Here is a 25727-nt window from a genome sequence, read left to right on the forward strand (position 1 = left end):
ACCTTCCATATTAATTACTATTTTTCTCTTAAAAATATATATAATTAATTAATATTTTCTCTTACAAAAAGATATTTGTAATCCAATTTTTTTAGTATAAGGAATTGGAGGAGCGGGGGTTACACAAATATTCATTGGATGCCTGAGATTTCGAACATCTACCCACATAAGTGAATGTGGAAGAGCTCAAACAACTAAGTTATACCCCACTGACTTCTTCATATAACTCTTATACTCTTTTCTTCATAAGTATTTTTAAGAAATAACGTGTAAAATTTGAAGTTGATGAGGAATAATTTTAAAGTGTGCATAGCACTTTGTTTTATTTTTTTTTATTAAGAGGAATAATAATTTAGTAGGTTTTGCATCTAGCCGCGGTGGCAACAACACTGCTCATTGGGCACCTAGCCACGGCGGCTGCAATGCGTTTAGGGGTAGTTTTGGATATTTCTGGATCGCTTAAGTAGTAAGATCTATTTACTTTGTACAATGAGCGGTAAACATTAAATGACGAGTTTAATAGGATATGGATGATAAAATAACACATTTCTCCACCCATCCTTGCTTAATAATGCCACTTTTTAAAAAAAAAAAACATAGTAAAGCTTAAGTATAGAGAGATAGCTTCTTTTTTTTTTTTTTTTTGGGGGGTTCTAGAAAGTTTAGGAGAAGATTGGCTATCCTCACCACTAGCGTTAGGGCAAACCCATAAACTCAAGCCAAAAGAACTTACACATGGCATCTAACTGCCAACTGCCATCGATATAAATTTATGTAGAAAATTACAAATCCCGCACTAATGAGAACAACACCTAAATATTCAATCTTATTAAGTTTGTTTGTGTGATCAAAAGATCGGGTCGGATCGATCTTACATATTAAAATAATTTAGAGATCAGTATTAAAATAGTCAAATGGTACTTTAAACCTCTGTGAATATGAAAATCTGCAAAAATATTTGTTGAAAATCGGTACATTAAAAATGTGATGTGCATGTGATGTTGCTACACTAAAGGGCAAGCCCCAAAATAAAACAAGTTACATTTTTTTAGAACTTCAACCCAAAAGGAAAAGTTGAATGATAAAGAAATTAAATGATTACTCATGCTGTGTCATATTTCCACTATGAGTGTTTTCTTTTCCTTCTGAAAAAATATGGAAATATGTTCAGCAATATCAATCCCCTTTCTTCTTTTTATGATATCTGGGGTGAGATTGGACAATAATAGTTTAGGACACTAGCACAAGTTTTGCTTTCTCCTTGTCATAAGGGGAAATTTAATCATTTATGTATCTGCAATCATGCAAGATGCAACAAACATAAACAATATGCAAAAGTCATTAGTTTAGGCTAATGGGAAGGAATTATGAGAAAGCGAGAATTCCAAAAGTGACATGTTGGGTTAATTTAATATCAATGCACCATTATTGTTATGCTTCATTGCGGTTAGTAGCAGTTTAGGGGTTCATAGGAAATTATTTAAAAGATAGGATTTAATTTTGACAACAAAGTTAAAATTAATTAGAAATATTAAATAAAAATTAAATATTTGAAATCCCCAGATGCAAAATCACTCGTCCAAAAATGGATTGTTTGCCAAATTGCTACTGTTCAAGAAATTCATATGTAATATATGTGCTTCTTTGGGCATTTGTGTGTGTGTTTTGTGTATATATATTTATTATTACTTTTGGTTAATAGGTGTTTTTTTACAAAATTTGACAAGAGTTCAATTTTCTTTTGACCAAAATATTAATATCATAAATCGAAGATCATGAAAATGTATAACAAATTTACAAAGCCCCCCTCTCTCACTGAAATTTGCCATTTTCAGCACTAATCTCACCTTCTGCAACAGTTTCCTCAGGAAGGTCCAACTCCACTGTCAAACTCTTAACCTTTTCTTTTAGTGCCTCTACATCCAAAGTGGCAAGAATCTCCTCCTTTATTTTTGCTTCTGCTTTTTCTATGTCTTCTGAACTTGAGCCTTTTGCTATACCAGCCTTCAACTCCTCTATTCTTCCACTAATACCAGCTTCATTTATTACTCTCTCAATTTCCTCATAAATCTCTGTGTTCACCTTTTCTATTTTCTCCTTCAACTCTGGAGGTGCAGTGACCACATTTTTCTTGGTCACCCCAACAACCTCCAAGTTAGCTGACTTTAGGACCTCCAAAAGCTCTTTCTTAACTGCCTCTACTTCTTCCATCAACTCCTTATCCACTGGTTCCCCTTTGGATATCTTTTCTTCAGCGTTCTTCAAAAGTTCCATCTTCTCTTTGAGCTCAGCTGGAACTTTCTGATTAATCTCAGCTTTCAGTTTCTGTTTTCTTTCCTCTTTCTCGATAAGCCTGCTAACCAAGTTTAGCTTTTCAAGCTTCTCCTTTAAGCCAAGGTACGCCCCTGGCTGCGATAGATTATGGTTAAATTCCTGCATTATTTTATCAACTTTCTCCTTCAAATTACGATTAAGGGGCTGACTTGATGTGTCTTTTGAGGCTTTTGATAATTCCAACTTCACTGATTCGAGTTTCTCTTGCAATCCCATTGAGATAAATGCATTGGTCATCTCCTTGTCTACATCTTTCTTGAGCTTCTCAATTGCTTGGGTTGTAATCGGATCAGATGGTCCCTTTGCTTCCAGGATCTTCTTTTTCAAATTCTCAATCTCCAACTCTATGTCAGCAGCCTTTGGCATGTTAACTTCAGATGGTTTCATGTTGCGTTTCCGTTTAGGTTCCACTGGAATGCCCTCTTGAAAACCTCCAATTGACCGGAATTTAAGCCTCCTATGCTGAAGCAATTCTTCTGTGTTCATGTTTTCCAATTCCTAGGTACATTTAGTATAGATGTAAGGGATAAATGAAGGGAAACCACCTATGATTTGAGGACACAAATAGTGTGGTGTCTGACAAAGACATGGGATGTGCAAGTGCAACACATGATACAAGGACATATCATGTCTATTTTGTGTGTAATCTATACTTGAGTATATATCTTATTTGTGAAATAACCATATTTATAAATAAAAAAACAATTATGCAAACAGTAACCATGTCTAATTTTATTCAAAAATTGCTCAACAACTTGATGATTTTGCACTATTTCGAAGAAAATCAAAGTCTAATTCTAAGCATAAGTACTGACATGTCTGGACTGAAAGGTCTAAATCACGTCTCATTATGGACATCAGAAATTTATTTATGAAAGAATTTTGTTGGGGAATCCGAAAAAGCAAACAGAAAGGATAGTAAAAAAGCCAAACTAATTAATACAAAACTATTTAGAGGGAGGTTTTTTCTTTTCATTTTCTGCTCTCTCTACGAGAAGATTGTGAATCTAATTTACCTTTATTGCCTGTGTAATTGTGATCTTAATTTGTTGGGAAGTCCATGCAGGATCAACATGTGCACCACCAAGAGGCTCCTGTAAACAACAGCCACAGCATGAATAATAACATGATAAAACCCCATATACTGACTTGTTAGTTTTTCTTCAATCAGTATTGACATATTACAACTAAACAAGGTCTCAGAATCCCAACTTCGAGATCTTATAATTAAGGTAAGCATTTGTTTCCAACTGCATAACTTTCCTACGAAATCTGAACTTGCAGATGCATTGAAATTTGAACTGATAAAAGTTAGTGGTACATTTCTTTTCAAGTACCATTGCGGTTATAAAAATATATTTTCACATAATATTGTCATATTATTAAGAAGACGCATGAATCAGAAGGGAACATATTATTAAGAAGACGCATGAATCAGAAGGGAAAAGCACTTACAGGAATGACCCCATCAGCGATCTTCAGTCGGTAATGCTCTTGAGCTGTTATCCTTAGTTTTTCAGCTGCCTATAAAATTTTGAACTACATTATGATTAAAAAAATGGCCTACATCCCAAATAGACTCATCCATCAAAATTTATAATACCTTAGGAGCTGCTTGGGAAGATTTCCACAATATTGCAGCACATGCTTCAGGACTGCTCCAACAAACAAAGGCACAAGAAATGTATAACAGAAATCATGGCATGAAGTCTCTAAAGGGAAGAAGATCAAAACTCGAAGCACTTTGATGAATTAAACGGGCTCCATTCTAATGTTCGGTAAATTTGTACTTTTTAAATAATAATATTGGTGAAGTGGACACAGCGAAGGAAAAGAAATGCCATCACCTTGCAACATAGAAAGCAGAGTTCTCCAGCATAAACAGTTTATTGGAACAAGCAATGGCTAGAGCTCCACCTGAACCGCCTTCTCCGGTTACAACTGTTACAACGGGCACTTTCAGACCAAACATAGTCCTCAAATTATGTGCTATTGCTTCCCCCTGCATAAAGCAAAAGTGAAAAAGCTTATTCTATGGTAACATGTGAACAAAGTAAATAAATGATCCTTGAAAAAGAAAAGGTGAATTAATGATGGGAAATTTCAAATGAAGTAGGAAAGTTGCAGACTCACTTGACCAAGTTCCTCAGATTTTAGATCAGCAAAGGCCCCAGGAGTGTCAACAAATGTAATAATGGGAAATCCATGATGATCGGCATATTTCATCATTCGCAGAGCCTTCCGATAGCTGTTTGCAAAGTAACTCTAAGTGAACAGGGTTACATTGCATGTTTTTGTAAACAACCAAACATTGGGTGCACAATATATTCTAAATGCTTTGACTGTTATGCACCTTCTTGCTATTAACCTGATCAAAGTATCCTTGAAACGTACCCATGTGGAGTTGGCATTGCAAAGTTGCGAGCAATGTTTTCCTTCGTATTCCTACCTTTCTGATGACCTATGAACATGTAGGACTTTTCATCCATGCTCCCAATACCAGTCACAATAGCTGGATCATCATAGCCAGCACGGTCTCCATGGAGTTCCACCCACTATAACAATTTTTTTTTGGGGGGGTGGAGAGAAGAAGCTAGATTATTATTATCATATAGTCATACAAATAGAAGTCATAATATGATGTAGTTCACCAACTACCTTCTCTGTAATATTCAAAATATGATCAAGAACTGTTGGTCTGTTGGGATGTCGAGCGATAGATAGCCGTTGGATTGGTGTCAAATGCTTGTATAAATCTTTCAGGGCCTAAACTTAAAGCAGAGAAGAAGTTGAATCACATTATTAAAATAATATCAATAAATTCAATGAAGTATTGAAATAGTTAAATTAGTCAAAATCTTCTCAGCAAAGCCCAATACTAGATCAAACACTCATGATGAATTTGAAATCATTTCAAACAACTTAAGAAAGAAGTAAAACTTTAATTACTCATATACAGCTCATGCAATTTCACCCAGAACTATTGCTTTTAAACTAGACTGCAGCATTAGGGTTAATTCAATAAGCAAATATTTTGCCCACAAATAAACCTTCTTTTTAACCAACAAAAAATGATCGCATACTCATGTGAAGTGACTCTATAAAAGCAACTTTGACATAAAATAGGAATTGCGGGACTTGTATATTCTACCTGTTGATACTTGTTCTCCAATGCAGCAATTTGATCACTGAAATCCAGACCAGTTTCATCAGCCATTCTACGTATCTGCAAGAGAAGGATTGACTAAGTTCCAAATATTTGAAAATGAGCTTATGGTAGAATGCTTGTGCCTTGTAAATGCCTCATATCTGCTTCTCTCTAAAATGCATCCAAAGGTAATTTTATGAATTTTGCCTCAGAGAATGCCTTCATTTCTATGTTGGAATATTAGGATTTATTCATGATGTTAGACAACTCCATCGCCTTTCTTGAGCATCAAATTCTCAGCAAACTTATTGAAAACCAACATCTAAGAAAAGCAACACAAGTTAAAAATCTGCTATGATGAAAGCAACAGACCTCAGTAATCTTTTTCTCAAGATCAACAAGTGGTTTCTCAAATGGTAGGGTAACTTGCTTTGGCTTCTCAGTCAGAGGCTTGAAATGAGACAGGTAACTCAAGTGACCACTGCTGATGTTTGGATCAATATCATGAGGCCATGGGTAATCATACTGCTTCCCCTTTTTAATTTTCGCAGTAACACGAAACTTGTTCCTGTTTCTAATCCTATGTCCTTCCAAATCCTTGGACCAGATTCCATCTCCCTTTCTAAATGAAATTCTAAGTAAGTCACTAGCAAAAAGGTCCTTTCCTGAAAATCGATGGAGTAATTCTGATCCATGATCTTCGCCTCCGTTTCTTCTTCCACAATTTCCAGAAATTAATGATAAGGTGGTCATCTCAATAAACAAGTCACTATCAGTACATCACCAGCAAATTTTCACATGCTGCACTCTGCATTTAGAACCCCAATGAAACACTCAGAAAAGGCAAGTTTCTGTTGAAATTAAAATTGAACAAACTAGCACATCAGAAAATTTTGATATCCATTCACCTCCTTCCGATTTATTACTACTAATGAGGGCAACCGGCTCTATCATTACAAGTTATTAGCTAAACAAAGGGGAACCACCGACAGTCACAAACTAAGCTCATAAAAGTTGAAGACAACTAAGAAATATTTTACAGCACTTTTAAAGTATTGCTCAGTTGTTTCATAATCAAGAATGCCCTTCAGAAATTTAAGTAAAAGGGGACCTTGAAACGTCACCAGAGCCAAATATTCCTTAATGAAAGAGCTACAACCAGATACAATTGGCAAAGCAGGTAGTCTTTAAAGTTTTAATACAGCAATCAGATACAGCCAAGTTTAAAAAGCAATAAACAATCACCGTTCATCACCCAGTTTTTCTAGATAAAGGGCTTTAAAAAGTTTCAAACTTTGGACATAAAAGTGATTAATTAAAACCTCATCACATCACCAATAAAATAAAAAAACCACATCTACATTAAAGAATTCAAGTTCATGATCTTACCTCAATATCCAATACTACTTAACTCCCAAGCATGATAAACTTCTGCTTCAAAAGCTTGAGCATTTTGACCTGAAACACAATTGCCAGACTCTCATAATCAGGATTCAAACAAAGAAAGCAAAATGATACAACCAAAACCATCCAATTTGCTTTCTTTTTGTTTTTGCTCAGTTTGCTCAGAGACCAAACAACAAATAAGCATATGGGTACCTCAGAAACAGAGCTTATGGCCCTCCAAAGTGGGCAACAAGAACTGAAATGGTCTTGAGGACCAACAGTTGAGATAAAGTTTGTAGCAAACAGTTTTCAGAAAACCAAAAACTAGAGAAAAAAATTAGCAAAATTACTATGTTACTGTGTTTTTCTGTTTCCAGTTTTTGGTTGGTTTGCAAATCCCAGTAAACTGGGAGAGTGGCATTAAAATGAACAGAGCGCAGGTCTGGAGGGAGGTGTAAGAAAGTAATTGGAAGGTGAAAAGCACGTGCTTTGAAGGTGGATTGGATAGGGTGTGTTGTGCTACGTGGAGAAGATAGACACATCGTCTCAGCTCAAATGAGGATAACACCCACCTATAGCAAGGACCCACCAAAGTCATACGTTCATTCCTTCTTTAGTACTTTTTTCTTTTTCATTTTTAATCAATAAAGAGCAAAATCTATCTTGTAGTAACTTCTTGTTTTTTGTCTCACCCAAAACACGAGTTTTAAATTCAGATTCTAATTTCTAAAATGATGATTATGCACTTCAAATGCTTAAAGTCCATAAGGAAATTGGAAATGAGGCTTTGGAAAAGGCCAAAGAAGAGAGAAATTTTTTTAAAGAAGTTAAAATGGACAAAATTGCCCTTATTTATTTTTGAATTTTCTAAGAAATCCTTTACATTTGCATGTCTTTGATTTGAAAATTAAGAGGTTTTTTTGTCTTTTTTGAAAAAACTTTGGCTTTTTCCAAAACTGAAAGTTTTTTTTATGGCTAAAACCTAAATTAACTTAAAAATAAAAACAGAAAACCCTTGTCATTGGTCTAGCTCTAATATAATTTCAAAATTGTACCATTGGTAAAGTGTTTAAGAAACTTAAGAGGATTAGTGCTTAAAACATCTTAGATCTCTTTACCCATCATTGATTGATTCTGTATAACATTCTACATAATTTGAACCTTACTACACATGCTCTTATGTTACTTGATATACGTTTATGGGCGTCCGAATTCGACCCTTTCCCCACTTCATAAAAAAAAAAAAAAATTATAGAAACTTAAAATTAGTACTTAAAAGATCTTGCGGATCACCATCAATAACCAATTGGTATTGAATTGATACCTGCATTATAATATTTTATTCTTATTTATGATAAAAAAAAATCACCCATGAATGTGTGGGCATGACAACATATAGAGAATAGCTCTACTTAATTAAGTCATGTTGTCAACTTTAACAGTGGGACAAAACATATTATCGTTCTATAAAAATAATTAAACAAATAATTAAAACAAACAGAAACACCAATTTCTAGCTATGCCAGCTCAAGAGTCGCCATTGACACATTGTATGAAGACATTACAGCTAATCCATAACCAAAACTGGAAGAAAAAAAAAGATTTGGGATTAGGCGTATCAATATAGACTTTTGTAATAGAAGCGGACAATGCACAAGCATAATGGAGTAGGACCCTTAGAATAAAAAACATGTGCTAAAACTACAGTGCAAGCAAAGCAAGCAAAAAGGCCAAAATAAATACTTCCCACTTACAACGTAGACCGAATCTTTGCCTAAGTTTGCTCTGCCTTCTACTCCGGGCCTTCCTGGTGAGACCATCTTTCTCTTTAGCAAGAACAAAATTGATTTCATGTTTTATTCCATATGATCATTAACTGAATGGCTTAAATTCTGATTGTATGAGCTTTTACTTATCCGAATTTCCTGTTTTTGAATCACTTTCTTAAACACACAGAACCCAGTTCGTTTTTGAGTTGGAAGTACCCAGTTGAATAATTGCTGACTTGGGTTTTGTTTTTATGTCTCATATTCTTTTAGTTCTGATCATAATTGATAATTGATGCTGAGGTAGCATCTGGGCTTCATTTGTGGGGATTCTGGAAATGTTCTAGAAATGAATTTGGAGCATATACTGGCTTTGATGGTGTTTATCCTGGAAATGTTACTCAAAGACTATTGTTCTTGTTCTTGTAGGCTTATATGAATATAGATAATTTGCAGATTAGTGGGTTAACGGATCGTCCTTTCTTTTTTTATTTGTTATTTGATTGTTGGGATGCATACTGGTATTAAATAGAAAGTCATAAGAAAATGCAACCTAACCCAATAGCATCAATACATATTTCATTAATACAAAACCATTTCATATTGTTAATGCCAGCACACTGCGGATGACAATGGAAATTCAGGAAGTAGATGGGATTCGTAATTGTGTGATCAAGCTGGTTAGTGTTATTATTCTTATTTCCTTTTGTCTGCCTTAAGTAATTTTAACTTCAAAGTTTCATCTGGTTTATCAAAGATTCAGAGAATTGATTATGTTGAGTTTGAACTGCAGAGGGAGAATTCTCAAAAAAGAAGGGACAAGGTTTACATTGGTTGTGGAGCTGGGTTTGGAGGTGACAGGCCCTTTGCAGCTCTTAAATTGCTACAGAGGGTCAAAGAACTGAACTATATTGTGCTTGAATGCCTAGCAGAGCGCACCCTTGCTGAACGGTATCAAGTTATGGTGTCAGGTGGCGATGGTTATGACTCTAGGAGTACGTGTCTATGATTCATGGATGGTTATGAAATTCTTCATTTATTCATTGGTTGCATGTTAAGTCTTTTTATACCTCTTTGATATTGTGCTAATCTTCTTGAATGAGAATTTGACATACAGTTCATAAGAAGTTTCCAAATAAATTCTCAATTTTGCTAACATTGGACACTTCAGTTGGTCATTCTCGTACCTTTCCATGAGTGCAGTTTCTGATTGGATGCGCTTGCTCCTACCTTTGGCTGTTGAGAGAGGAACTTGCATAATCACCAACATGGGTGCAAGTGAGAAACTAAACAAATGCAGTCTGCAAAGTTCTACATCTTTTATGATTGCAAAATTCTACTTTCTGAAGCTTTTTCTTTGTCTAAATATTATATTTTGTTTGTCGGGCAAGTGGATCCGCATGGGGCACAGGAAAAGGTTATAGAAATAGCAAGCAGCTTGGGGCTTAGTGTTTCTGTTGCTGTGGCTCATGAGATTTCTGTTGCAAACACAGGTAATCGATAGTAAAAGGGACTAAGTAGACTATATATCTATAGGGATTTCCTGCAGACCAATATAACACAGTCCTTTCGACAGAGGCTTATTACAGGACTGTATTATGTACATATCTTTCCGTGTTATATAAACACAGGCTTCTATTTATTGTAACAAAAATGTTTCCATTGTCTGTGTAGGTTCAGGATCGTCTCATGAGAAGTCATATATCATGGAAGGAGTAAGAATCTGGTACTCTTGCATTTAATTTTTATTGGTAAATGATGATTGTATATACAATGTTTGTTTTTCGTTTCCTGTTGGCATCTCATGTTAGTCACACAATTTAGGGGCATCCTTCCTTTCCATGAATATTTTACTCCTGCAATCATGGGAGTATGCAAACTAGTGTCAGTATTCTATATTTCTTCCAAATCAGATGAAGAGTGAGTTTGATCCATAGAGATTGATTCCTCTTCTCTTTTCCTTTATATTGTACTTGTGAAAGGTGGATCTCATATTTTTGTTCTAATTTGTGAAGGGTATTAGCACGTATCTGGGAGCAGCTCCAATTGTTGAATGTCTGGAAAAGTATCAACCAAACGTAATAATTACTTCAAGGGTTGCAGATGCTGCCTTATTTTTAGCACCTATGGTATGAAATTTGATCATTTAGGAATGTTATTTTCCTAGGAAGACTCCCATAGCCTTGTTTGAGGATGTGGCGACTTGAACCCAAGCATTGAGCAAGGGAGAGACTCCCACTTACCACCACACGACACCAAGTGGTGTTGGTAACTCAAGCTTGTTTTGTTGTTAAGCAAATGTTTTACTGTTATTTTTTTTGTATATGTTAAATCATCCATGCCATCAATTTTCTGTGAAGAAGTGTAATCTTGGTTTACAATTTGAATAAACTAGCTCAACCTTAAAACCTATGTAATCTTTTTTGGTCCAACCATAATGACCTATACAAGGCCATATTATCTGTTGATTAAAAAAAAGGTCATACTATCTATTGATCCTTTGTGACCATATGGATGAGTCGCTTCAATTTCCCAAGACTTTATTTCATGACAATTTCCACCCATGTTAGTTTTGCCCTTCCTCAGACTTTCATTCTCCTTGGTTTTAGTCATCAAGATTGAAATTCAGTTCGAAGATGAAATTAAGATTTTAAAATATGTACCACTTATTATAAACACTGAAATGTTGGTGAAGTTATTTAGGTAAAGAAGGGTATCTTACATCAAAGATGACTGCAGTGATTGAGCAACATCATATTTTTCTTTCTGGTAAAATCATGCAAGTTAACTATTTCAAACAAACATCGTTTAAGTGGATTTTGGACCTAATATCTTGGGGGTAATTATATCTTTATCTGAAAGTATATTTTAATACTATTGACACTATAAAACATTTAGTCCTCTTGCGTTGTTAACTTTTTTTATGTAGTTATTTCCTTTGAGAAGGAATGCTGAATGGTTATAATGGGGTATGATTAGATCTACGAACTCGGTTGGAACTGGGATAGTTTGGAGCAGCTAGCACAAGGGTCTTTGGCTGGCCATCTTCTAGAGTGTGGTTGTCAACTAACAGGAGGCTACTTCATGCACCCAGGTGAGATTTTGTTTAAGTTAAACTTCATCCTAGCACAGTAAGGGGTTATTACGATAAAATTGCAATTTGTTTTCATGTTTATGTGACTGCTTGTGCATTTCTTTTCATTCTTTTAGGAGACAAGTCTCGAAATATGTCTTTCTCTCAACTCCTGGATTTGTCACTCCCTTATGCTGAAATAAGCTCTGATGGAAAAGTATTTGTAGCAAAGGCAGAGGGTACTGGTGGGGTTTTAAATTTCAGTACTTGTGCTGAACAACTTCTTTATGAGGTTGGGGATCCCGGTGCTTATATCACTCCTGATGTGGTAAGTTATACGAGTGTATTCAAGCATTTATTATGGAACATAGGGCAGAATTAAGAAGAAAACAAATATCATGTTCTCTACTGCAGATAATTGATATTCGGGATGTTTCATTCTACCCCATATCAAGTTGTAAGGTTCTCTGTGCTGGAGCAAAACCATCTGCAGTATCAGTGCCTGATAAACTTCTACGGTTGGTACCGAAGGTAACATTCTTATGGTTTATAGAAAAGTTTGAACTAATGGATAAGGATGAAGGATTCAATTTTAAAAGTATCATGGTTTTTCTTTCTAGTTCAAGTTGGTAGATATGGTGCTTGTGTAAAGTCCTTTTTGAGCAACTTAATTTTACAAAATATATCACTTTTATTAGGCTTTGTGATCTAGGCCCTGTAACCTCCTTTTATTGTCCTTAGCTGCACGCCTTAGGGAAAAGTACTTTGCTCTTCAGTAAGAAATCTTTTATGGGTTTGTGTTCCCTCATATAATGCTACAAGAGCCAACATTACACTTTTTATGACTCAGTGCTTATCCGCCACTAATTTAAGCAAGTCTTGCCATGTGTTATTGGTAGCTCTTCCTGTATTTTGTTTTAATTTCGAATATGCAGTTAATTTTTTCTATATGTAAGAACTTTAATACTGTGTTGGCTGGTTTCTTGTTTGGCTAACACTTCATTTTCCTAGTTTTCAGGACTATGGTTGGAAAGGATGGGGAGAAATATCCTATGGGGGATACGAATGTGTTAAACGTGCTAAAGCTGCTGAGTTTCTGGTAAATAAACTTAAAACATTTGTACTGTGTCACTGTTATTCCTTTTAATTGCATGTATCACTGTGTCTTGGTTTTGACTTTTTTGAATGACATCCTTTATATTGGTTGTGCTTTACTTGAAAAACTCCAATCAGTTTAGCTATTTCTTATTTCCATATTATATTAGGTTAGATCATGGATGGAAGAAGTAATTCCTGGAGTTAGCAGCCATGTAGTTTCTTATATAATTGGGCTTGATAGCCTGAAGGCAACCAGTCTTAGTGACAATGCTTCATCTCGGATGGTTAGCGATATTAGGCTACGCATGGATGGGTTATTCAAGCTGAAGGAACATGCAGTCCATTTTGTTAGAGAGTTTACTGCTTTATATACAAATGGACCAGCTGGTGGTGGTGGTATCAGGTAAATCTCCTATCAGCTTTTGCGTCATTTTTGCCTCCCAAATGAGCAGCTTGTGGCTTAAGAAATCCCACTGAGACCTTGTTTTCCTTTATATTGCTATGAGTGAGACCTTTGCTGAAAACTGAACTACTGTTCATTATTCCTTCGGTTAGCAGATGCTGCAGATCATAGAAAGAAACTAATTAAAACCCTTGTAGATTTAGGACTAACTAATTGACAGCCTTTTACATTGTCTGTTTCTTGATTATACTGTGTTACTCAATGCAGCACCGGACACAAGAAAGAGATCATCCTTGAAAAATATCTGGTATTTACTTGCTCTCTCCTTCCCTCTTCAGTTATAAATCCTTTAGGTTTTTGGTCTAATCTGCTGAACTTGAAACTTTGACCATAATTAGCATATTCTCGTCATTAGTTTTTTACCTCACTCCCCTTTCTTCTTATTGCACCCCATGATGTTGACTTCCAAATCCAGTCCAACCAAACTTCTAGCAGTTTCGACTGATAAGATTAGGTTTTTGATCAAACTGGTGACAGATTTTTGTTACACATAACAATGTGCAGAAGTGGAGAAATTCTGAAGAAAAACTTATTTGTTTGGTCTTTCAGGTCAAGCGTGAACATGTACTCTGGCGGACAGCAGTAAAGCACACCACAGCATTAACATCAAATATCTGTCTTCCGCATGAGTCTGGATTGTCAATGACACAAGCGAATGAAGTTAAATCTTCTACCAATTCGGATAGTCCATTTATTGGAAGTGCATTCTCTCCTGCTCCATCTGGCCACAAGATTCCACTCTATGATGTAGCACATGTCCGAGCTGGAGACAAAGGAAATGACTTGAATTTTTCCATGATCCCACATTTTCCTCCAGATATAGTGAGGTTAAAGTCAATCATAACACCCCAGTGGGTAAAGAAAGTAGTCTCAGCTCTTCTGAATTCCTCTCCATTCCCGGACATGGATGCTATCAATGAAAGAGACAAATGGGTCAATGAAAATGTAAAGGTGGAAATTTATGAAGTTAAGGGAATCCGATCTTTAAACGTTGTGGTTCGGGACATTCTTGATGGCGGTGTGAACTGCTCTAGAAGGATTGACCGGCACGGAAAGACCATCTCAGATCTCATACTATGCCAGCAAGTTCTATTGCCTCCATGGCTGGGTCGTTCAAATACTCTTATAGCATGACTTGCTCTACTGGGGTGAGTTTTGCAGTAAAACTTTTTTTTTTTTCACACATGTATACCCAATTTGCTTTTCTTTAAACAGGCATATAATATACCTCTTTTTTTGGGTCAAGAGCATATATTGTACATAGTCAATCTTTTTTCTTTTTTCTTTTTCCAATTTGTATTCAGAGTTCAATGTGAAATAATTTTATTCTCAACAGTCCTTATGATGATTTGTAAGATATAGTTTGGTTCAGAACTTCAGATAAATGAAAATAAAGTTATGTTTGGCCAGTTTGATTTTGCTGAAGAAACAAGAAAATCTAGCATCAACCCATAAACCATAATATTTATAGCACTCCAATCTGTATACTTTTCAATAGAAAGGATTTTCTTTTTCTTTTTCTTTGAGAAGTAAAAATAGCAAGGATTCCTGAAGAGGCAAGGGTTCACTGGCTCCAGATAAAATAACCTATTTGCTTGAACACTATCTATCTTTTGCCATTGCTAATCAGATGGTTGGCCCTTGCAAATTTGCAATTTCAACAGTTTGGAGTGATTCACACATCTCATTGGACAATTAAAAGCATACTATTTTTAACAAACATAACTACCAACAACCAAATAGCAAAATAGTTGGCTATCATTTTGTCATCTCAAATATAAATTTCTTATTTTCTCTTGAAAAGGTCAGAGCACCAGCCTTGTTTTACTCCAATCCAGTCGGATAAATTCCACAATTAGGGGCATAAATTACTCCATTCACTTGTCTTCCATTTACTAGCATTTCAAAATCCATTATAATCTGATATAAATTAAGTTTTGTTTAGACAAATCAGAGACTTTGCTCAATCCCATTTGGATTTGTCTGAGGTGCCGGTAGCAAGCACGGTGCTTCTTCCCGTGATCAAGTTCTTTCTGATCCCTCAGGCACCTGAGTTGAAGACAAAGAAACCATTTTCAACAATATTTTGGGGGATTTTTTAAGATTTCTTTGAAGAAAGAAAACAATGGCATTTACAGGAACTCTGGATAAATGCAAGGCTTGTGATAAGACTGTTTATGTGGTTGATATGTTGTCCCTTGAAGGACTACCTTATCATAAATCCTGCTTCAAATGCAGCCACTGCAAAGGATTTCTCTCGGTACATATATTTCTCTCTCATCACATTTTACCTGTGTTTTAATTTTGCAACACACGTATGTGTGTATTTTTTTTAAAGTTTTGCTTCGGCTTAGGCGTGAACGATTGTCAACCATTGATTGATTTGTAAAACTTACATCAACGGTTCACAATCATCCATACGTATTGAGTAGAAAAAATTTACAAGGCAGTTAATGGCACCGAGACATGGACATTTGCAAAGTTAATTTTTGATATTTATGACCAAGACTTGATTCATTTGAAAGATCATAAACCCTTGGTTGAATATCATCCAAATATGCAAATGGTTAAGAAAAATATATTTTTGACAGATGAGCACCTATTCCTCCATGGATGGAGTCCTCTACTGCAAACCTCATTTTGAGCAGCTTTTCAAAGAATCTGGGAATTTCAGCAAGAATTTCCAACGTGAGACTTTTCCCTTACCTTTACTTCTTTTAGTTTTTTTAGCTAATATGCATCATTAACAGATAATCCTCTGTTTGCTAACATTAGTTGTTTTCTGATGAATTTTGTTGCAGCAAAGTCTGCTGAGAAGCAAAATGAACAACTGGTATGTATTTTCATTGTCACATGCATCTATATCCTATGCCAAGAAAAAAGCATATTGTCCATTGACCATGGTCACCAACCATTAGATTTTCAAATCCAATGGTTGGCATTCAAACTTAGTTTAAATCCAGACAAAGTATTTTGATTTCTAGGATGAATGTCAACCATTGGAATTTGACCAAACATATATATGTGTATATATATTGATCTTAAAATTGCAGAGGTATTAATATGAACTGTGATACTTTCTACAGAATAGGGCCCCCAGCAAACTCTCCTCCATGTTCTCTGGAACCCTAGACAAGTGTGCAACTTGCTCAAAGACAGTCTATCCACTGGAGAAGGTAACCCAAAGGAAATTGTAGTTTCTTCTTCCACAAGCAAACACAAACTAGCTAGGTTTATAGATTGAGAAATTTAATTGTTTTTCATTTTCTCTGATGCTCTAATTTAAACAGGTGACATTGGAGGGGGAAAGTTACCACAAGTCATGCTTCAGGTGTGCTCATGGGGGCTGCCCACTTACACATTCATCCTATGCTGCTCTTGATGGAGTTCTTTACTGCAAGCACCATTTTTCTCAGCTCTTCCTGGAGAAAGGAAATTACAGCCATGTCCTCCAGGCTGCTGCAAACAGGAAAAATGCACTAGCTACTGAGCCAGCTGCTGCAGAAGCCCCTCCTGAGCCACAACCAGAACCAACAACAGAAGCAGAATCTAAGGACCAGACCGACCAACCACCACCAGAGGAATCTTAAGATGCATTTTGCCACAAATTCCTTGCCTTTCAGAGCTACCTGAACTTTTTCTTTTTCTTTCTTTCTTTTGGGAGCAAGCTATCCCATCTTGTTCAAATATATGTATAACTTGTTCACAGATTACTTTGAGACTGTAAGCTGATTTTTGGTGGGTTGTGTTTAAACAAAATCATCATGGATATTAGTTGTATCCTCTTTTTTGTTTCAATTTTTATTGAGAAATTAATGTGGGAAATTTAATATTTGTACCAATTCAAATAAGTTATTTTTTATTGGGTTCATGATTCTAATGAATTGGGAAATTATCAGAAAACAGTGCTCCTATTGTCACTTTTTGTAATTTTTTTTGGGCTTTTCATGTATAACCCATAAATAGGGCCCAAAATATAGAAAAACCCTACAACACCCAAATCTTAGGAAAAAACTTATTTGACTTTTTAAAGGGACTGAATATACCATACAAGCCTTGAAAAACCTAAAAACTACAATAATGTCATCAGTGTATTTTTTCTAAAAATCTTAATGCAAGAATAATAATAATATTTCACACATCATTCAAATTATAGGTTTTAGTGTTTATATATAAATTCAATGCATATATAACGGTGCCTACAGTGTTCCACTATTGTAAATCTTTTCTTTTTTAAAAAAAATAGTGAGAATTCATTGCTCCAATTCCCAAATTCACTTTCACATCATATTATTCCACTTTCTTTCTTCCTACATAATTTTTAGTTGCCCATCAAGAGAGAGAAACTTATAAAGCGCAGAAAAGCAAAAGCAAATTAAAAAAAAAAAAAAAAAAAACTTTATTCCTTATAATTTGGTGCAAGAAATGTTTAGCACACATTCCACTTTTATATAGAACTTCATCATATTGTCTGGACTTAATTCATCATATGAACTATCATTGTCTAACCTTGCCAACAAAGTATAGTTGTGATACATGCTAGGATCTTGCTAGCTGAGGCATATATACCTTGCAGAATAACTATACCTAAATATTACAAGCAAACATACCTGTTGGTGGTAAAAATCACTTTTTCAAAGCTAGCTTTTATTGAATGCTTCCAAAGGAGATCTCATACTGTTTTTTTCCTTTGATTTTTTGTTCCACTTTTAAGATTTTTGTACATATCTACTACTAGAATCACTTGTTCAAAGCTATTTTTTTTCCTTGTACTACTGGGGTCTGCGACACCCTTTGGTGCTTTTTAGATAAGTTGTTTTTCTTACTTGTTAGACAAGAAACAACCTTTTAATCTATGCAGATTGCAGAAACAACTCTGTTTTTTTTAATAGTAAAGAAACAACTTTTTATTTCCTTGGTTTTTATTATGCTCATGGTCAAGGGGGTAGCTACCTGACAGAATCTGCAGCTACCATTTGGGATGGCACCTTGGTTGGAAATAGAATTGCTTTTGCTTGCTTGGGCAGCAAGCATTGTGGTTTGAACATCCCTCTCCACAGAAAAAGTAATGTTGATTTTGAAAGCAACGCAATGATGATTCTAGCTGGAATTAATAGGTTTTCATGCTTAGTGATCATTTTACTAAATGTCTACATCAAAATTATGGAATCAACATTTCCGTACTACTAAAGTGCTGGAAATGGAAATGTGTTGACCAAAACCCCAACAAAACTTTATCTTCTTGAAATCATAATGCAAAACCTTGCTTGACAAGGTGATTATCAAATCCAATTTACACTACGAAAAAGAAGATTGTACTCGCATGAAAAGAGCAGGACAACTCAAAATGAAAATTAAACAAACCTCTTACTCCTTTTCAAGTGCAAAAAACCACAAATCAATACACATACTTACCATCCAATTTCAAGTGTCAAATTTGCATCACATGCTGTTCATCAATTATTGTAAAAACTTGATCAAGTGAATTATACTTTAGAAGCCTTTGGTAAATAAAGTCCTTAGGCATTCAATTAATGTGTGAATAGTACAAGCATGAAGCAGCAGCCGACAACACAAGAAAAACAGGCCAACTCTGAAATCTCAAGACCCTCAACCTTCCTTCCATATCTCTCGTCTCTCTGCCATATATATTTATTGCTTGACCCCAGCCAGCCACAGTTCTCACAGACAGACTTATCCCTAGGAGCCTACAAACCTAATGCTCCACCGCCTAATAAAGAGAAATATTAGATAAACAAGCAAAACTGTTGGCTTCTTGTCCACTTATTTTTCTCACCCTTACAAAATTTTCTTTTATTAAAAAAAAAAAACTATACCATTATCCATGCCTCCCATGAAGATTTTGATTTTCATACATCTCATCAGGTCTCAGCTATTTATATCATGGTATAAATGTTTGCAAGACCAGTAATTTAATCCTGACACAGATGAACATGTTGGTATAGGAGATTTTCACTGCACCATGTAGTTTTTTTTTTTTTTTTTTTTGTGTGTGTGTAGCATATATGAACATGTCACATGACTCTCTGTACTTTTCTGTCAACATGAAATTTATTTATACCAAAAAAAAAAAATAGAAGTGGAAAAAGGAAATGGCAAAGAAGAGCATGAACCAAAGGAGTAGAGTAACATGGGGTTGCAGAAACTTGACTTTGAAAGTTCAATTGACCACATTTATTAGATTGGGATTGAAATGGACTTTGCCCCGCTTTTTCCAAATTTGACTTCTCTCTGACTCTCCTCAACTTCCTCAATCCAATTTCAAACAGCAAACATAGAAATTATTCACTAACAGGGAAAAAAAATTAAATGAACTCTTGATTATTATGATAATTGTGAAAATATTCAATGAAATATATAAAATTTGGTTCAAGCATTATTTCTATTGGGGCAGAGCATTTATAATAAAGCCTGTAATCTAATAAATATTTTCAAATCCATGCAATGAGCCAACAGAGAAAACTGAGCAAACCCACAGTTAATTTCTTCTTCTCCTCCACTTCCTCAAGTTTCGAACCAATCGAACGAGGGTTGCTCTGCATGCAAGAATGAAAAATGGAGAAGAAAAGATCTTGATTAGTTTTCCACTTCCACTTCCTGAGTGACCAACCATGGTCTAATTGGCTTAGCTAGATTTAATGGGTAGTTTCTAAAATTTCTTATAAATTAAGAAACATAGAGGAAAATGGAAATGCATGGTCATTTCATGTCTTGGTGTGTCCGTACTCTGCAGACTGCAGGTCATTGTCTTTGCCATTAATGCCTTCCAAGTTCTTCTCTCTCTGTCTCTCTGTCTCTCTCTCTCTCTCTAAATAAATATTACTCTGTCTTTCTGTGTGAGAATCCACCATTAATGTTGTCACTGTCATCTTCCCTGCATTTGGCTTCTCTCTCTTTCCAGTTGAGTGTAAATGAAAACCTCAAAAAAAGAAATCCCACCATTAACTCTCTTTCATTGTTGGGGCCAAGTCTTTAACTTTTCAATGATGATACAATTTTCTCTCTCTCTCTCTCTCTGCGTACCACCAAACCCCAAACATTTATTGCAAAAGACAGCTTGAAACTAGCTGAACTTGTACCTCCTTTCCTTTCAGACAACCCACATCCATAATTCTATATATTAAATATATATCACCTTCTCCTTTTTCATCCAGATAGAGATCAAACTCCAGCATTAATTTGCAAATCCTCTTTTCTCCTCATAAAGATAAGGGTGTGTGGAGCTTTAAATTGGGTTACTTGGGATCTTTATTGTTGGTGTTTGGTAGTGGTGGATTGGTGGAGGGTGGTGGTTGTGGTTGTGTTTCTCTCACTCTCTGTGTTGGGAATTAAAAGGGTGTGTGAGATATGGGAAGGTCTCCTTGTTGTGACAATAGAGGATTGAAGAGAGGGCCATGGTCAGCTGAAGAGGATGAGGCTCTTCTGAACTATATCAACAAGAATAATGGCCATGGCAGCTGGCGCTCTCTCCCCAAGCTTGCAGGTTTCTTTGGGTGTTTCTTACTTTCCTTCTTTCTGTATGCTACTTGGTTTCTGTCTTGGTTTGGTCCATATTGCCTTTTGACACCCAAAAGTTGCTGCTTTGGTTTGTTGTTTTCTGATGTAAAAGAAAAGCTCTTTCATGTGATGTAAAGGACATCTTAAAGTGCTAACTTAACAGTGTCAAGTTTTTCTTCATGTCTACTGAGTCAGATGGTTGTGCTTGAACTTTGAGGGACTAGGAGTGATGGGTTTTAGTCTTTGGTCCCAGAGGCCCCATTAACTTCTTGGCTTACTTGAAATTATGTTCTTTTTGATAAGTTGGTTTGCAAAATCAAATCTGTTTACCACTTTCCCCTTTTTCTTTTCCTCTTTTTCTTTGGTGAATGAGTTAAATTATAGTTACCTTCCCCTTCTGTATGTGTTTTTATTTACAGTCTGCAAGCAAATCTGTTTATTACTTTCCCCTTATTCTTTTCCTCTTTCTTTTTCATTTTGGCGTGTGTGGATGAATGCGCTGAACCAAAGTTACTTTGAGAAACTTTCACCATTAGTCTAGATTAATCGTTTTCTCAACGTTTATTTTGTGTTGAAGAAAACCAGATAGACATTGCTTTTAAAAGGTTGTTTTGCTGCCTCCCTTGTTAACATTTTGTATGGTTCTGTACAAGTATAATTGCTTTTGACTCTTTTCATGTCTGGCTCCCCTTTTCTCTGAGTTTGCTTGGATATTATGTTTAAAACATTATAGGAAGTTGGGGTTAAATCCAAATAATTAATATTGTGCTTGATTTGTTCATTTTTAGTTTCAGATTCTTGGTCTTGTTCATATATTGAGTGTGGTTTTCTCTTTCAATAGGTCTTCTACGCTGTGGGAAGAGTTGTCGGCTCAGATGGACAAATTATCTTAGGCCAGACATTAAAAGAGGCCCCTTCACCAAGGATGAAGAGAAGCTTATCATGCAGCTTCATGGCATACTCGGAAACAGGTAGTACATTTGCGATTGTCGGCTTGCTTTCGAACTGTGATACGCCCATCTTTTGGAAATTTAGAACTGATTTACCTTTCGTTAACTGTGTATTAAACAACACAAGACATTAAGACCACGTGAAGACCAACTTGTCATTCATATTATGTGATGAAAAACACTTGAAAAGTTATAGCATATTCTGAATATCATGGTATGATTGAACGTATTGTGTTAAGTTGAATCTGTTGCAGAAAATTTGTCCTGTTTCTCACTCTCTTGCTTGTATCAAAAAACAATTTTCAGGTGGGCAGCTATAGCTTCTCAGTTGCCTGGAAGAACTGACAATGAGATCAAGAATTTATGGAACACACACCTGAAGAAGCGTCTCCTCCTCATGGGGATTGATCCACAAACACATAAGCCCGTTGACTCTAACTGTTTAACTAGCACAGCACCTGCTTCCCTTGCCACCCGTCACATGGCACAATGGGAGAGTGCTAGGCTTGAAGCTGAGGCTCGGCTTTCCAGGGAGTCATCACTCTTCAGCCAACCTCCGGAGAAATCTGAGCCTGACTATTTTCTACGCTTATGGAACTCTGAAGTTGGAGAAGCATTCAGAAACCTCACTACCGTGGATAAATCTGCATGCCCTAGCCCCATGTCTCAGGCATCTTCATCGACGAAATGTGGATCAGTGTCAGCTGTGACAACAGAAGTTGGCAACACCTTAACAGGGTCATCAACCATGGCCGGAGATCAAAACGATGATATGGATGACAAGATTTGCCAGACCAACACTGAAGATGTGGGACACAATATTTGCCAGACCAACACTGAAGATGTGGGATACAAGATTTGCCAGACCAACACTGAAGATTTGGAATACAAAAGTTGCCAGACCAACACTGAAGATATGGGATACAAGATCTTCCAATCCAACACTGAAGATGTGGAGTACAAGCCCTGGCGGTTGAACACCAAAGATGTGATGGCCGGGTCGGACTCCTCATGTTCCAATGATTTAGAGGACTCGTCGGACACTGCATTGCAGCTGCTGCTGAATTTCCCCATTAACAATGACATGAGCTTCCTTGAAGACAATGTGGATGACTATGCAACAACTCCTGCTAGGTGGACACCCAATTCTTTCATTTGCCCCCTCTGAAGCAGGCTTAGGAGCTTCCTTTTTTTTGAGGTGCTGCTCGAATTTTTGGTGGTTGTCTTCTATAAGCTGTCAATTTAGTTAGAGAGCTAAGAGTAAGGGTCCTGTTTTGATACATTTTAGCTTAAAAGTGGCAGTGCTGTTACCACTAAGTAAGCTTTCCTTAACAAATCTTAGTTTGTTCAGGATTCAGTATATATAGTAGATACATATTCCTCAATCCTTTCAGACATGAATCAACTAGTTATATCTCTCTTATTGTCTTAATGACATAACTTTGATGCCCCAAGAACACAGCTTGGGGTCGGCTTAAAACTATTTAAAATTTTAATATACTGGTGCCCCTGCATAGGAAATGCCAGATGCTGTTAGCACACAGAGGAAGTAGGCTTCGTCATTGCCATGCTCTGTTTCAGTTCAGAGAGACTCTTATTGCCTGTTATCTGCTTAGTGTTTGGTCTTTTTTTTTTTCCAGTTTCTCGAAAGCTTTGTTTTGAAAGCTGAGCAAACCCCAAGAGGCTATAATCTACTGTCAAGTTCCAGGTGATTACAAGTCACAGAAGATAGCTTCCCAACAGTATATTGAAATTTGAAAACTCATTTACTGATTGGGAACTGCTGTGGGCATTCCAAAAATGTCATTCGGCACTCCTCTCGTATAAAATGAGAAGGGAAAATTGCACTTGGAGGAGTGCACGATGACCTCTATGAAGTGTCAATAACAGTTCCTACTCATTTTCTGCGCATGACAAATGTTAAACCATCAGCATTGCAGAGAGACAATGCAAAGTTCAACACAACATGAAGCAAGAACGAAAGATGAATAGTGTAGAGTTATCCCATTACTAGAAAAAGCTTCAGTCCTCAAGGACAGCAACATCTGATCTTAAATGTATATAACAAATAACAAACTTGGACCTCACAAATCAAATACACTTCCTATACAACTATGGACGATAACGAACATTTGCTGATTGTCCAGTCTGTTTTCACACAAAACATCGACCAAACAGGACCCGACCAAAAAGGGGAAGAGAAAAAAAAAAGGAACAAACCAGGAAAGATTTACACATGAAAAAACCAGAAGTTACATTGGTTGTTTTCAAACCAGGCTCAAAGCAGTACTTCAAAAGCAGCCAAGGAACTTCTTTGGAATACTTCCAGTTGCACGGTATTTAGCAGCGGTCTCATCCGCCTTGAGGAATTCTTCCCCGCGATTGGCTATAGTCAAAGCCCTCTTTTCATCTGCTTGTTTGTGAAGAAGAGCAACTTGGTTTTTCATTTTTTCTGCGTATTGTGTCTTTTTCTTCTCCAATTTTTCCTGATAACCAATGAAACTGTTAAATTTGAATATAAACTAAAATGAATTCCAAGTCTCTAACTAATTTGGTTAATTTCATCCCATTAGTTCCAAACTTAAATTGAGGTTGGTTCCAAATTCCAATCAAAACAGAAGAAAAAAGAAAAAGGAAGTCACCTCCATGCGTCTCAGTTTGGCTTCCGCAGCTGCTTTCCTGCTGTTTTCCCATGCAGTAATATCAGAAAGTTTCTTTTGGGCCCTGTGTTTGCCAGTTTCATTTCATAAGCCATTGGAAAAAGGGGATCACTCATAAAACTACAACATATAAAACTCATCACAAAATGCAGCTCTTATTTCAAAGCAGTATTGACTCAAAATCTTGAACTATTAAGAAAAAACCCAATAACAATAATTGAAAGACAATTGATTTGAGAGAAAATCAAGCCTTACTTGTTCTCTGCCTTAGCCTTTTCACTTTCTTCCCATGCCCTGATAAAAGACAAACTCTTTTCTTTTTCAAGATGTGAAAGAGCTACATCTGAAAAACAAAACATCAACACCACCACAATCAACCACATGGGTTATCTCTCTGCTCATCCACTACTGCATAATTTGGAATTATCATTCTCATCATTTCATTAAAATAAATTAAATTAAATTAAATTCATCACCTCTATCAATTGATCCTCCAGAAGGCTTTTTCACCTCTGTTTCTGGAGCCTCTGTAAAACAGAACCAAAAAGAAATAAAATTTACCACAAACACTCTGTAAAGTTTTCATCTTTTTACTGTTTCACTGAGAGAGAGAGAGAGAGAGAGAGAGAGAGAGAGAGAGAGAGAGAGAGGCAGAGGCTTTCACTTACTCTCAACTACGGCAAGGGCTTTTGTATCATCAACTCCCTTGACATCAACCTCGCGCGGCGGAGGCACCACGGCCTTCTCCTCAGCGAGGTCGTTTGGGGCCGAGGCCAGAGGAGGCTCAGCCAGTAAAGCAGGCTCGGGTTCTGCCTTCTTCAGCTCCTCTTCCATTGTTGCTCCCATTTTTCTCAAAAATCTCAACGGATAACTCTCCACTTCTCCACTGACACACTTCACATCTTTCGGTCTCTTCGTATATATACGTGAGTGAGGGAGTGGAGGGCCCACAATCCATGCTAGCCGTTGATGTTTTGTGCCCGTTGGATCTGACGGTGCGTGTGCTTTTCGCGTAAATGCTTTTATCCCATGTCGACGGGTACTTAAACTGCTACAGTGATGCCACGTAGGCGCGGTTGTGATATGATTATGTCGGCAAGCGTGGTGAGATGAAACGACATCGTTTGCTGGGACCGTATTTAAGATTTTTTTTGACCGGATGCGTGCGCCTTTATTGTGAAACAATGGTGGGTCATTCCTACGCGCGTAGATAACGCGGGAATAACCCATATTCTGTTTCCTTTTTCCTTTTTCTCTTTTGTTTTTGTTTTTTGTTTTCCTTATTTTTCCTTCCTTTTCGATTATTTGCTTAAAGTTTCTTTTTTCTTTTT

The 25727-nt window shown here is 36.3% G+C and overlaps 5 protein-coding genes across 6 annotated transcripts; 3 read left to right on the forward strand and 2 right to left on the reverse strand.

The window, feature by feature from the left end:
* On the reverse strand, positions 1735-7360 carry LOC18787204 (acetyl-coenzyme A carboxylase carboxyl transferase subunit alpha, chloroplastic). 2 transcript variants are annotated; one of them, XM_007219495.2, is made up of 12 exons: positions 7082-7360; positions 6872-6940; positions 5855-6290; positions 5486-5560; positions 4993-5100; positions 4729-4889; positions 4468-4582; positions 4182-4336; positions 3938-3989; positions 3790-3858; positions 3351-3428; positions 1735-2832 (listed from the first exon to the last, which is right to left on the reverse strand). In XM_007219495.2, exons 3-12 carry the CDS (start codon positions 6233-6235, stop codon positions 1813-1815), a joined length of 2214 nt encoding a protein of 737 aa, XP_007219557.1. In that variant the 5' UTR covers positions 6236-6290; positions 6872-6940; positions 7082-7360; the 3' UTR covers positions 1735-1812. The 2 variants fall into 2 exon arrangements, with proteins under 2 accessions (XP_007219557.1, XP_020413246.1); XM_020557657.1 differs by lacking the exon at positions 5855-6290 and having other exon boundaries at positions 7082-7283.
* LOC18786106 lies at positions 8578-14677 on the forward strand. The gene is made up of 14 exons (XM_007220576.2): positions 8578-8678; positions 9251-9314; positions 9428-9629; positions 9838-9912; positions 10026-10127; positions 10309-10349; positions 10650-10763; positions 11614-11728; positions 11845-12035; positions 12122-12238; positions 12726-12806; positions 12973-13208; positions 13476-13515; positions 13818-14677. The coding sequence occupies exons 2-14, from the start codon at positions 9261-9263 to the stop codon at positions 14400-14402; spliced, it is 1953 nt and encodes a 650-aa protein (XP_007220638.1). The 5' UTR covers positions 8578-8678; positions 9251-9260; the 3' UTR covers positions 14403-14677.
* Positions 15232-17040, forward strand: LOC18787177 (LIM domain-containing protein PLIM2b). The gene is made up of 5 exons (XM_020558073.1): positions 15232-15528; positions 15860-15956; positions 16070-16101; positions 16355-16444; positions 16559-17040. The coding sequence occupies exons 1-5, from the start codon at positions 15394-15396 to the stop codon at positions 16856-16858; spliced, it is 654 nt and encodes a 217-aa protein (XP_020413662.1). The 5' UTR covers positions 15232-15393; the 3' UTR covers positions 16859-17040.
* On the forward strand, positions 20001-23947 carry LOC18784987 (transcription factor MYB3). Its single transcript, XM_007218080.2, has 3 exons — positions 20001-20772; positions 21628-21757; positions 22043-23947. The coding sequence occupies exons 1-3, from the start codon at positions 20637-20639 to the stop codon at positions 22902-22904; spliced, it is 1128 nt and encodes a 375-aa protein (XP_007218142.1). The 5' UTR covers positions 20001-20636; the 3' UTR covers positions 22905-23947.
* On the reverse strand, positions 23717-25305 carry LOC18784754 (remorin). Its single transcript, XM_007218389.2, has 5 exons — positions 25065-25305; positions 24873-24923; positions 24652-24739; positions 24379-24460; positions 23717-24222 (listed from the first exon to the last, which is right to left on the reverse strand). Exons 1-5 carry the CDS (start codon positions 25240-25242, stop codon positions 24028-24030), a joined length of 594 nt encoding a protein of 197 aa, XP_007218451.1. The 5' UTR covers positions 25243-25305; the 3' UTR covers positions 23717-24027.

The sequence above is a fragment of the Prunus persica genome, chromosome G2, assembly GCF_000346465.2.
Source record: "Prunus persica cultivar Lovell chromosome G2, Prunus_persica_NCBIv2, whole genome shotgun sequence".
Taxonomy (NCBI): Eukaryota; Viridiplantae; Streptophyta; class Magnoliopsida; order Rosales; family Rosaceae; genus Prunus; species Prunus persica.

Bases quoted from the DNA above. Each gene is read 5' to 3' on its own strand.
- LOC18787204 (XM_007219495.2), bottom strand. From the start codon at position 6,235: ATGACCACCTTATCATTAATTTCTGGAAATTGTGGAAGAAGAAACGGA. The intron at 4,890-4,992 runs GTAGTTGGTGAA...AAATTGTTATAG, and splicing joins TTTTGAATATTACAGAGAAG to TGGGTGGAACTCCATGGAGA. The intron at 3,429-3,789 runs GTAAGTGCTTTT...TGTTGTTTACAG, and splicing joins TCGCTGATGGGGTCATTCCT to GAGCCTCTTGGTGGTGCACA.
- LOC18786106 (XM_007220576.2), top strand. From the start codon at position 9,261: ATGACAATGGAAATTCAGGAAGTAGATGGGATTCGTAATTGTGTGATC. The intron at 9,913-10,025 runs GTGAGAAACTAA...TTGTCGGGCAAG, and splicing joins AATCACCAACATGGGTGCAA to TGGATCCGCATGGGGCACAG. The intron at 13,209-13,475 runs GTAAATCTCCTA...TACTCAATGCAG, and splicing joins GCTGGTGGTGGTGGTATCAG to CACCGGACACAAGAAAGAGA.
- LOC18787177 (XM_020558073.1), top strand. From the start codon at position 15,394: ATGGCATTTACAGGAACTCTGGATAAATGCAAGGCTTGTGATAAGACT. The intron at 16,102-16,354 runs GTATGTATTTTC...TACTTTCTACAG, and splicing joins AGAAGCAAAATGAACAACTG to AATAGGGCCCCCAGCAAACT. The intron at 16,445-16,558 runs GTAACCCAAAGG...TAATTTAAACAG, and splicing joins CAGTCTATCCACTGGAGAAG to GTGACATTGGAGGGGGAAAG.
- LOC18784987 (XM_007218080.2), top strand. From the start codon at position 20,637: ATGGGAAGGTCTCCTTGTTGTGACAATAGAGGATTGAAGAGAGGGCCA. The intron at 20,773-21,627 runs GTTTCTTTGGGT...CTCTTTCAATAG, and splicing joins CTCTCTCCCCAAGCTTGCAG to GTCTTCTACGCTGTGGGAAG. The intron at 21,758-22,042 runs GTAGTACATTTG...AACAATTTTCAG, and splicing joins CATGGCATACTCGGAAACAG to GTGGGCAGCTATAGCTTCTC.
- LOC18784754 (XM_007218389.2), bottom strand. From the start codon at position 25,242: ATGGGAGCAACAATGGAAGAGGAGCTGAAGAAGGCAGAACCCGAGCCT. The intron at 24,461-24,651 runs GTAAGGCTTGAT...TGGCAAACACAG, and splicing joins AAGGCTAAGGCAGAGAACAA to GGCCCAAAAGAAACTTTCTG. The intron at 24,223-24,378 runs GTGACTTCCTTT...ATTGGTTATCAG, and splicing joins CCAAACTGAGACGCATGGAG to GAAAAATTGGAGAAGAAAAA.